Here is a 12,091-nt window from a genome sequence, read left to right as displayed (position 1 = left end):
GGGGGGGGCCCTCGGAATCGGGCGGGATCACAAGGAGAAGGGGAGGAATGGGAGGCGGGTAGGGGGGGAGGAGGGGACTGGCCCCCACAATCTCTACAGTCCCCCCCCCCACCCGTTTGCAGTATGGCCCCCTGCCAGAAACGTGTGTGTGGTTTTTGCAGCCCCCCCCCCCCCCCCACTCCCACCACCACCACCACCAACCGCTTCCCCACAGGACGTGAAAAAAGCGCAGCGCGATGATGTCAACCACGCACACGGGAAAAACTTTCCTAAACAAAGGGAGGTCTGTGCATGTGCATCTGGGGGTGGAGGGCCGGGCCGCGGCGGCGGCGGCGGCGGCGGTGGAGAGGAGGGGGTCGTCGGGGGGGGGAACACACGGCTCTCTGTTTCAGCGCAGGCTAGCCCCCGACGGCACACTTTCATTAAATCATTAGCACCTAATCAGGCCGAACAGGGCTCCGGCGGCGCAGGTTGATGTTGGAGCGCGCAACATTGTTTTTGGGGGGGGGGGGGGAGGCCTGTGGAGCGGTGTCTGGACGAAGGGGGCCGCGGGAGAACCACGGACCTTACGGGGGCTTTCGCGCGCGTTAAACAAAAGACCAGATGTGGAGGAGTCACGCTATTCCTGAATATAAAAGGCTTTCTGATTTAAGAGTTGTCGTTTTTTTTTTTTGGTTTCGTCACGACACCCTGATGCTGCCTGAGAAGACGTTCGATAAGAGGGGTTGCAACGTTTCTCGGGAAATCGTCAAACGTTTCGTAAATCTGGAATCGCCGCTTGAAAGAAAAGTTCATCCCGAAAAAAAATGTACTCCTCTTTACTCCCAGGTGGCCTGGATAAAACCTACTGAACAGACGGGTTTGATTGGTAACATGACACACAGTGACACACAGTGACTGGCTACCTCTCTGTGTAGACTGACATCAGACCTGCACATTGTCTCACAGTCTGAGGGAACCGTTCTACCAGAGCAGGAACTCTGCAGCTGGCCAACACTTGACCGCCATAGCTCCAGCGGTTTAGGCTAATGACTAACACACACACACAGACACAGACGCACACACACACACATACCCACACACGCGCACTACATCACTATGTAAGTGTCTGCGGCGCAGGCGAAATTGCAATGGAAAAGTTTGAGTCACCGTCGTCTGGAGGGGACGTGACTCTCGAGAGACGGGCAGATACCGAGGTCCGTCTAACGGCATGCCCACGGAATTTCATTCAGAAATGTGACAACGCCGCATTACGAAAGACCCACCCGGGCGGGCATGATCTGAAAAACACACCACCGCCTCCCAACGCGTCAGACGTGTCTATTTTAACACACAACAGGACGTCAAGAGGAGACAAAAAAGTGAAGCGGTAAAGTGAGACGCGACCGGGGTCGGTGGGTCTGGGAGGCAGGCTGAGGTGACTGTCTCTGACCCTGTGGCACGGCTGTAATACCAGCCCACTAATGGTGTGTGTGTGTGTGTGTGTGTGTGTGTGTGTGTGTGTGTGTGTGTGTGTGTGTGTGTGTGTGTGTGTGTGTGTGTGTGTGTGTGTGTGTGTGGTGTGTGTGTGTGTGTGTTGTCCGTGTGTGTGTGAGTGAGAGAGAGTCACAGGAGAACCACAGGAGAGAGCGATTGAGGAAGAGAGTTTCAGACATAGAGAGGGGGCGAGAGAGAGCGAAAGCGAGAGTGAGCAAGTGAGCGAGAGAAAACGAGAGCACCAGAGAGAGACAGAGAGAGAGGCAAAGAGAGAGCGAGGCAGAGAGAGGGACATATGGAGAGCGAGAGGGAGAGAAAGAGAGAGCGAGAGCAAGAGAAAAAAAGAGCACCAGAGAGAGAACGCGAGAGGCAGAGAGAGAGAGAGAGAGAGAGACAGAGAGACAGAGAGAGAGAAAGAAGAGACAGAGAGAAAGAAGAGACAGAGAGAGAGAGAGAGAGAGAGAGAGAGAGAGAGAGAGAGAGAGAGAGAGAGAGACAGAGACAGAGACAGAGACAGAGACAGAGAGAGAGAGAGAGAGAGAGTGAGAAAGAAAGAGAGAGAGAGAGAGACATAGAGAGAGAGCCACACACACAGAGAGAGTTAAGTAGTGCAGCAGACCTGGACGACCGGGTGCCCCCCCGCCAGAGCCTTGACGGCCCCCCGGCTCCCCTCGGTCTCGTAGTGGGCCCGGTGGTGGGAGCGCGGCTCCACCTCCATCTGCAGGCTGTAGGGCCCCGAGCTGCTGGGCAGGTGCCAGTCCAGGGCGGGCAGCGACGGGCTGGGGGGGGGGAGGAGGGAGGAGGGGGGGGGGGGGTGGAGGTGGGAGGCAGACAGATGGGAAGGAAGTGGAAGGAGGTGTATCCTTTGTTATTATTTTTTAATGTCTGGTCCAATAAAGGTGAAATTAGGAAAATTCCCAGTGTACGATTTTTCCAATAAAATAGTGATAATAAAGATAATAAGCGATAACGATGCTAAAGAGTTACATTACATATTGTTTGAATTTTATACATCACGATTATGCGTTATCATTTAACATCCATCCAGTCAATTTAATCTATTATTTGAATCAACACTACTGTAGCCAACGTGGTGCAGGAGGCGTGCGTTCAGAGTGGGGCCCCCAGGTGTTCACAATAAGTCGGTGCTGGTGAACAGGTGAGGTTCCGAACGCGTCCTACCTGACGTAGAGCTTGGGCTTGGACCACGAGTACTGGTGCTGCGGCACGTCCAGGAACCCCCCGCAGTAGCTCTCCTTCTTCAGGGCCAGACGGCCGCACGAGGGGTCCCCGAGCTCCCCCCCGGAGCCCGGACCCTCGCCCCCCCGCGGCTCCGTCTTCAGGCTGATGCTGGGGTCCAGGCTGGTCTTGCGGGCCTTGACGGGCACGCCCTCCCCCATGTCGATCACGCCGTCGGTGGTCAGGGCGTTGATGGCGGCCAGGATGGCCGAGTTGGTGTACTGGTTGGTGTTGGGGAGCCACGACTCCTCCGTCACGCTGAGGCGGGGCGAGCCCCGGGGGGAGGGCCCCGGGGAGCCGCCGGGGGAGTGCGGGAAGGAGGAGGCGGGCCGCGCCGGGTGGGACGCCGTCCCGCCCCCGTTGAAGCTGTACTTCCTCTTGGCGCCGCAGGGCGAGTTGGGCCGGGACCCCCGCAGGGCCCCCGCCCAGGGGTCCGTCCCGGGGGAGGCGCAGGGCGAGGAGGAGTGGAGCGGGGAGCCGCCGCCGTTGCCCCGGGGCCCGCCCCCCCCGCCGCCGCCGCCGCCGCCGGGCAGGGCCAGGGTGGAGCCCTTGGGGGAGACGCTGGGCGAGGTCCAGGGCGAGTTCTGCGGCGAGTGGTCGTAGTGGTAGGAGAAGCCCGACTCGTAGGACGAGGCGTCCGAGTGGCCGCTGCGCGACGACACGCTGCTGGCCGGGCTGAGGCAGCTGGGGTCCCGGTAGCCGTCGGCGTTGGGGAGGGTCAGCGTGACAATGGAGTTCAGCCGCTTGCCCAGGGGCAGGCAGCTCTCCTCGGCCTCCCCCTCCTCCTCGTCTCCGCCGCCGCCGCCGTCGAGGTCGTCGTCGCCGGGGAACTGGCCGTACGTGGTGATCTCGATGCGCGGGCTCTCCAGCGCCGGGGCCCCCCCCCCGTTGGCCAGGGGCCCGCCGGTCGAGTAGTAGCCGGCCGCGGGGCCGTCGTCCCCGGCGTCGTAGCTGACGGAGACGGAGATGGTGGGGCTGCTCTGCATGAGGCCGTGGTACTGGGAGGACGCCAGGCAGGGGCCCCCCAGGGCCAGGGAGAGGCTCACGTTGGGGGTGTAGCTGTAGGCGTCTGGGGGGGGGGGGGGACAGAGCAGGCCGCTCAGGACATTTACATTTAGCCGATGCTTTTATTCAAAGCGCCTTGCAAGAAATACAATTTTCATAAGGAAGTGAAACAATATATATCGCTGTCGGTACACTAAGGACGTTCATAGAACCAAGTGCCAAGCGCTTACAATCGCTAACATTCCCCGTATGCAACAAAGTTAGGAGTCATGTGATTACCTGTTTACTATGATGACTTTGAGCATATTATAACAGAGCAGGTCTACTGCCTCATAGGGCCTAAAAAGATTTTTGGTTTGGTTCCAGTTTCCGACCGACCCCGTCAATTTATGTGCGACCCAAATTATTTTATGAGCTTTTTTTTTTTTTTTTATGCAAACTATAATTACGTTTTGGTACAGCACCTCTTCAATCTGTAAAAGGATGAGCGAATTTTCTCGTTTTTAAATGCAAACAACCTACCTATCATTCGCTGCCGCTGGAAAAAATAAAAAATAAAAATAAAATAAATTCCCTACCTACCCATGACCTCAACTGACAACCAACAGGAACCAAACTTTTTTTTTTTTTTTTGGCCCAGGTGTCTATTTCATCATTAAGCAGATGCTTTACTCCAAAGACACCTACAATGACTTCAGATGAGACCTGTCATCAAGGAGCAGGTAGAGGACCCGGAGCGTCTCGGTTTAAGTTGCCCGCAGGTAGGCTGCGAATAGTGGAGATAGGACCCAGAGCCTTCCAACTGAGGGGCCAAACACCTTATAGCCACTATATTATCCTCCTGGCCCCTGCGACATTCAAAACACTTGTTGATTGGCTGGCTGGCCTGTGAGGGGCATGGCCTGCGACAGCTGCCAGTTGCAGAGTGCCCGCGTAGATATCGAGAGGGTTGGTGTCAGAGCAGAGGCAGTGTCTGCATTGTGTGACGCCACCATGTCCAGGCAGGTCACCGGCGGTCAGCGACTTGCACTGAACCTCCCCCGACAACTGTGTTTACAGCGAGAGAACGCCTGGACACAAACCGCCTTCTGTCGCCCGCGTCGGGCGGCGTCGGATGCCAGAAGGTAACCTCACACTGGGGGCAGAGCGGGCCATGACATAACCACCGTAGCTCAACACCTCTGAGCAGTCCGCTGCTCGCAGAGAGGAAATCAGGTGTAGTTAAGACGCAAATAAGGGGCTAAAAATACCGCTCCTTGCGAAAAAAACAGGCTCTATTAATACCCTCAGGGCAGGGCCAGGTGTTTATTCCACTGGGCAGTGCCAGATTAAGGCCGCTTTATGCCCACGCTGCCGTGACCTTAACGGTACAAAAAAACACAAAAAATCACAAAAAAACGTAAAGATGCAAACAGACTCGCTTTTTTGCTTTCGTTGGCGAATTTCGCCGTTTTTCCAACAGAACATTAGACCGCGGAGAGGTAGGACTATTTCTTCTTCCTTTTATTTTGATTCTATTTTTGTTCCATTAGGTTTCGGGGAAGGTCACTGAGTGCATTCCAACAGCAACCTCGGGGCCCTGTAAGAGCAGGAGTTCCTCTTTATAAAACGTTATACTGTGGCCCCGCCTGAGGTCAGAGCCACACACACACACACACACACACACACACACACACACACACAGGGGCCCCAGCAGGAGGGGACGACAGGAGCAGGGTTTGTGGTTAGTGAGGTAGGCCTACATGAGAGAGAGTCTGGCTCCTTGATATTAAAGCAGATTAATGGGACAGACATCTGCAGACAAACTGACAGACAGACATAGAGACACACACACACACACACAGACACACACAGAGACACACAGTGGCTCCTGTCTGCACTCAATTAAGGAGAATTAGGGGGCCCCCTCGACCATAAAGACCACTATATGCCTATGACGTCAACGTTGCAGTATATGACTCCTCGTAATAAAAGAAAACAACGCATTTTAACATTGCGCTGCGTGATACTGTATATAAGACGTGTCTGGGTAAAAGCCTATTATATATTCTATTAATAGATTTAATGTGGCGCAGGGAATATTACTTAGGCCTACCAAGCCCATTGTAACGGCTATTACATACTTCAAACAAATATTAGCCTACGATTTCTGCGCCAAACTAAACTGTAGTCTGCTGTCGTAAGACCCTGTTTATATTTATAAATGAGTTTATTGTTGTTTGCACCAATAAGGGTTAATAGCGTGTCCACGCCCACATCACACCAATACAAAAGGGAGGGGCTCACATCCACTAGCAATAAACGCTGCCACTGTTTCAGCCTAATGTACTGACTCAATTTAATTTGATGTACCAATGTACTCGTATGACTCCCGCTCGACTGTGACGCTGAGCCAAGTTCATGAGAACTTGGGGCAAATGCATTGCATGTGTGCGTCTGTGCGTGTGTATGTGTGTGTGTGAGTGATGAAGGCTACCGACCATAACTATTCAACCGAATCCCCGACCATAACTAGAATGACGGCGCCAAAACATGCATACGGTCAGGGTGGCATCCGTTATAGTTCAACCCCATAATAACTGTCCATGTTTATATAGGAGTCTTACCTTCTTCTGCCGATTTCATTTTCTCCTTGTTGCTGGGAACAACTTCTGAAATCAAACTTTGAACGCAGCTAGAACAACTTTGACAGATGTGGACGCGCTTTTATCCATATAGGGGCGGTTTGATTCCCCGACTGCTCTGGATCTGCTCGCAACGTACAACCGCAGAAAGTGTCAAGAAAGATCCTCGAAAAAATATAAAAGACCGAAAAGATTATAAAAAAAAACAACAACAATGCGTTCTGCCTCACAAACTAAAACGCCGGCACGACAAAATATCAAGAGACATCATGACTGCGCTGGAGATGACCACTCTTAAAATTACTTATTTATGTCCTTGTTTTTTTAGAAAGGGAATTATGATTCGGTGAAAGGGGATCCTTCGCTCGTGCTGATCTGTGTGACGCACTGCCCTCGCGCAGCGAGGACCTCCGCGCTTATAAACCCGGGGATCACCATCGCCGCCACGCGCCGCCCCCGACACTGATGACGTATCTTCGACTTCAACCACCAGATGGGTAAGGAAGATATTTTCTTTCGCTGGGGTTTCCAAAAGCAGAACAGTCTAATTAGGCACGTCTAGAAATCTGACCCCGGGGGGCTAAAGATGCATAAAAGCCTTTGAGTTTGACGCTGGATAATGAAATTAAGCCTGGTGAACGTGGGAAACATACACTGTAAACAGATAAAGGACTATTCCAGTTTAACAGCTTTATGAAGTGGTACGCCTCCCCGAAATGCGTCAAAACGTAAATTAACGTCAGTTAGATTTTGAAATATCTATCGCGCTCATTAAGCAGCGAACGACATTCGCTTGTCTACCCGCCAACATGATTAAAATGCACATGGAATCCCTCCCATGATTAAGATTTAGTGGCGCCTATTCCTCCACAGTTTAACACTACAACTGAGTGGACTTACGCTGAACTACTTCCATTTTCATCGTTGAACCATTCATGAAAAAGTTGTGGACGGTGCTAAGGAGCCTGTTGATTTAACAGCCTGCAGCGTGAACAACGCAGTGTTTTGGATGCATGGAGTGGTGAGTATGCTCGCCAAGCATGTCACTGAATCCGGATAAATATAGGCAAACCCATCCAAAAAGCACACAGATATTATGTACAAGATCACTTCCTTTTTGATCTTGATATCAACATTTCCTGGCTCTTAACGTTATGATTAAGAAAAAAAAATGTTTTCACTTTCTTGGTGACGGAGTATGCCACCATCGGCTTACCAGCACATCATTGCCGATTGTGGTACATAGAGAGGTCTATATACATTCTAAGTCCCACGAGCCTATCATTTGACACGCTTTACCGAACATCTTCACAGAGGTTTCCATAGGCCACTCGCTGTGGTCTGTGTCTATAACCCGACCCCTGCTTTCTCCAGAGCTCGCCACTCGAAGGCGGGCTCGTTGCTATCTTTGGCAGCGAGCAGCATGTTGGCAGTGTGCGGTGGGTTTCTGTGATGGCATTGGTCACATGGCGGGACCCCCCCCCCCCCCCCCCAACACACACACTACCGCCCCCATCATCTCCTCTCCTCTAGCATCTCGGTTCTTGTACTGTGAGGTTTTGTCCAACGTGCTGGAGAGTGAAGAATGGTTTAGGCTGATTCCTCCGTGGAGCACACACAGTGCAAAGTATGACGCTCCGAGACTAGAGGTTAGGGTGTTGGTTTTTTAAAGAGAGAGTGATCCCAATAGAGCCTTACCATGAGCATGACTCACAGACAAACAGACGGACACAGAAGCTGTCTGTCTGGACCCATAGGTGACAGACAGACAGCCCTGGTCTTAATGGTTGTGCCCGACAGCCTGCGTCATCAAAGGGGGACAAACACCTTTGCAGCCCCTTACCCCCACCCCCACCCCCACCACCTTACCCCCCCCCCCACTGCGACCCCCTTGCCCGTTCCAGTCGTCACTTTGACCTCATGGAAATCTCTCACCGTGTTGGGGGGGGGGGGGATGCTAGGGTCTGAGGCATGTGTGTGTGGGGTGGGATGAGGGAGCGGCGAGAGGGGGAGATTGCGGTCCAGCTATGTGTAACTGAAACATGTGTTGCAATAAACACACTTCCCTCCCCCCCCCTCCCTCCCCCCCCCCTCCCCCAGGTTCCCAGCCTGCAGTTAATAAATATCTGCACCAGCGGTGATTGGCACACGAGGGTCCGTCTACGTCAGGGGCCGCTATGGGGGCCCCTGTGTGGCTTTTCCGTTTTCCATACCAAAGGACTGTTGCCAGTGAGTTGACGACGCCATGGCAACACACCACCACCACTGCCGTCGCCGCCGCCCGTCCGGATGGGGCGGGGTGGGCCAGAGGGCTAACGAGAGCTAGCGCGCTACGCTAATGGCGAGCTTGGCTAGCCGTGGAGTGATGGGTTTTACATGCGGGTCGGAGGGGGTGACGGAGTTCGCCTCTATTGTTCAGAGTTCCGGTTCCCTGCTGGTCATGCATTCCCCCTGAAGGAATCATGTTCTTGGTTTTAAATAACTACTGGATCTGTTAACCAATGCACGATGGCACATGGTGTTAGTTCATTCCTGTGTCCACACTGATTTAGTCGGAGTGGCACAGAACGGGCAGAATGTATACTTTTTTTGACAAAGTACCATTATTGAAATGTCCGATTCAAAAGGGGTGATGCTTGGGTTGCCAATGAAATGTTTGTTTTAGTTTTTGGTTTTGCCCGCCCCCCCCCTTTGTGGATTCGCCCCTAATCCTACAATCCGGCATCATAACTCAACCTATATCCTATTATTCCATACAATATCAAACATCCCGCCACACGTCAACACAACATAAACACAAGAGAACAAGCCATGTTTGACGGGTGCCCCCCCAGCTCCAGCTCTCTGTCTGGCCGTGACGTAGCGGACGAGCCTGCGTTTTGGAAAGTTCTGATCGCCGCCCCAGGGCTCCCCTCAGGATTTGCTTATTTAATCAAAAACTGGAACGGAAAATAAACTTTCTTCCAGGAATCAACAAAATTACCCCCTTGGCCACGTTCCTCCCCTGTCTGACCGCGGCTCAGAGAATCCGGCGTGACGATGCCAACTGAATGTCGGATGTTGCATTACCCATAAAGCCTTGCAGCGACGCGCCACGCAGAGTCCTGGTGCGTGAGTTTGAGCAACGGTCAGTTGGGGTTAAAGAGAGTCGGGGAAACGTCTCTTCATTCTGCTTTCCTTTCCGCTGTTCCTCCTGCCCTTCAGTATAAATAGAGACACAGGGTTATATACACTCTAACAGACACACACACATAACCATGACAGAACATTGGGCAATTTTGAAGCATGGTCCAAGAGCCACCAGTGACCGATGCATACACAGCCAACACACACAGAGAGTCACACAGTCAACATACACACCCACACTCCACTTCCCCTCACTTCCAAGTCACAGACATGGGCTGCTGAGGGACCAAGTCAGACCCAAATATTTGTTCTCTTCCGGTCACTGAATCACCTGTTTGTCTTGGGTCAAAATGGAGCAAGAAGGAGAAAGAACTGCATCACTGCGTCGCTCTGTGTGTGTTTCGACGGTAAGACCGGGGGTCTGAGGGGAGTGTAGTGAGAGCATAGGAGGGGGAGTATGGAGGAAGGCCTGGGCCTGGACTCCATTGGCCTCCGAACCAACTTTGACCCCATGGATCACTGAAAGCCATGGTTCTTGGTTCGATTCCCAATGTCATACCTGCAGGCATCCTTGAGCGAAATATCCCAATTTCTAGCTGCTTCTTAGTTCAAATTAAGCAGCTTTGAGTGCTACATTACTGAATGGTAAATGTAGAGTTCTTGAAGACCAAATTATAAGTAACAATACATTTCAACAATAATCCCAGAGAAAACCACTGGAAACATAAGTACCTATTAGACATAGTTTCAGATTATTCTGGCAATGGATAAAACATGAATGAACAAAACCGACACAGAATTTGGACCCAGTTGCACTCGAACAAGTTTGGAAACGGAAGGCGGATGCAATCTTCGAGAAATATAATAGAATTTGTTTTGGCCGACGTGGAAGTAAATTTGTGGTCGTGTCCTCAGACAAAGAACAAACATGTGAAAACTGCTCCGAGAAGTTAAGAGACGTCGGAAAATCCAGCTCAGTTTGGAATCAGTGATCGCAGTAGTTGTCAATATCGCAATTCTCTGATTCATTCTAGCAAAAATGAAATGTTTATATAGTGCAACCTGTGTTTTTAGACGTTCTCTTATCAGGGAGTGCTGTATGATGTGGGAGCAGTCCTTGGGTGAGTTGGCGGACGTGGGGGAGAACAGTGAGCGAGTAACCAGATCTGTGCTGGTCGTGGCGTGATCATTCAAACGGGGTGCTGCGTGGAATCTTATAAAAGCAGTGGGATCACCAATCCAGCGAAGCAGTTTAGTAACGAGATAGCATAATGGCATAAGTACCGGCCTCCAAAAATACTAAATAAAAAAACACGAAGGAATGACTCAAAAAAATGAAATACTAATTTGACAAATTTTCCTAACATCTCAAGTTGCCTCTCTTTAAGTGTTTATATTTTTGTATTCCAGCTTTATGTCGGTGAATCTCCCCCGAGTCAAGAAGGGTTCAACAAAAATCCATTTTGTTTCTCTTGTGTTGCTCGGTGATCATGCAGGGGGGAAAAGTACCAGGATTCATTATTTACTATTTAGCAGATACTTTTATTCCAAGCTTGTGTCTAAGTGAACTCAGAATCAGTCTAGTAAGGGGCAGGTAGGGGTTAGAGCACATTGCTCAAGGATACCTCTACATGTATACTGTAGACACTGGGGATCAAACACAACCTTTGGCTGTGAGTCAAACAACCTACCGCAACTCTGCGTACCTGTCCACGAGTTTGAAAGGAATTAGGAATAAAAGTATGTCTTAAACCCTATAGTAGCACACGCCTAGCCTATTGATTACCGTGTGCAACCAACAGCTCACCAGTAGGGCTACCCTAAGCTTTCTCGGGAGGGTGTGTACACTTTACATAATGTATGCACTCTGGGGACGTCAAACAATTTGACTGTCAAAATTCTACGGGGAGAATCCATGGAGAAAACACACTATTTCACCACACCAGACGCACAAACGACGCCTGTCGTGAGCAATGATTTCTTCGCAACTAAATACTTGGGACGAGTAGTCATGACAAACGTATTAGTCATACCTCAAGTCTATGAGAGAATATGGAGGATACTTCACTGATGGCTTTTAAGACTATGACCCAATCCCATTTCTACCCCTTACCCCTTCCCCCTCCCCCTTGTTTTGAAGGGGTAAGGGGAAGGGGTAAGGGGGTAGAAATGGGATTGGGCCCAAGGCCCCCATTTCTACCCCCTTACCCCTTCCCCTTACCCCTTCAAAACAAGGGGGAGGGGTAAGGGGTAAGGGGTTGAAATGGGATTGGGCCTATATCTACTTTTTCCTCTAACCCTTGACACCCCCGACCCTTCTCACACTTGTTTAAGTGTATCCCTGCTAACTCCCGAATGGAACAGACCAATAGTCAAAAGGTTGGAGTCAAGTTGTTCATTTATATATTTGTATTGCTTCGGAACAACTCCGTAGTGTTCTTCATCACAATGACGGTGCTGTCCACGGCACCAGTAAGACATTGCAGAAAATGCCCCAAGACCGGACCCCCTTAAACCTAAACAGACCCAGCAGGATTACACACCTTGTAGTTATCCAACCCCCCCCCACCCCGCCTCGCTCGTGAACGTCAAGATACGGAGACGTTAGAGCCGGGAGATGA

General features: G+C 51.4%; 1 protein-coding gene across 1 annotated transcript in view; it reads right to left on the bottom strand.

Annotated features, from left to right (window-relative positions):
• The window catches only part of nfatc1 (nuclear factor of activated T cells 1), a 28,690-nt gene extending 21,344 nt beyond the window's left edge, over positions 1-7,346 (bottom strand). The window contains exons 1-3 of the mRNA XM_056583433.1: positions 6,327-7,346; positions 2,659-3,784; positions 2,096-2,255 (exon numbers count right to left, since the gene is read on the bottom strand). Coding sequence (XP_056439408.1) covers positions 2,096-2,255; positions 2,659-3,784; positions 6,327-6,345 — 1,305 coding nt within the window. The 5' untranslated portion in view covers positions 6,346-7,346. The remainder of the gene's footprint in view (positions 1-2,095; positions 2,256-2,658; positions 3,785-6,326) is intronic.
• Between the last annotated feature and the right edge of the window lie 4,745 nt (positions 7,347-12,091).

The sequence above is a fragment of the Gadus chalcogrammus genome, chromosome 22 (assembly GCF_026213295.1).
Source record: "Gadus chalcogrammus isolate NIFS_2021 chromosome 22, NIFS_Gcha_1.0, whole genome shotgun sequence".
NCBI classification, from domain to species: domain Eukaryota; kingdom Metazoa; phylum Chordata; class Actinopteri; order Gadiformes; family Gadidae; genus Gadus; species Gadus chalcogrammus.
Note: the sequence above shows the minus strand (reverse complement) of the source record. Positions and strands in the feature narration are given on the sequence as shown.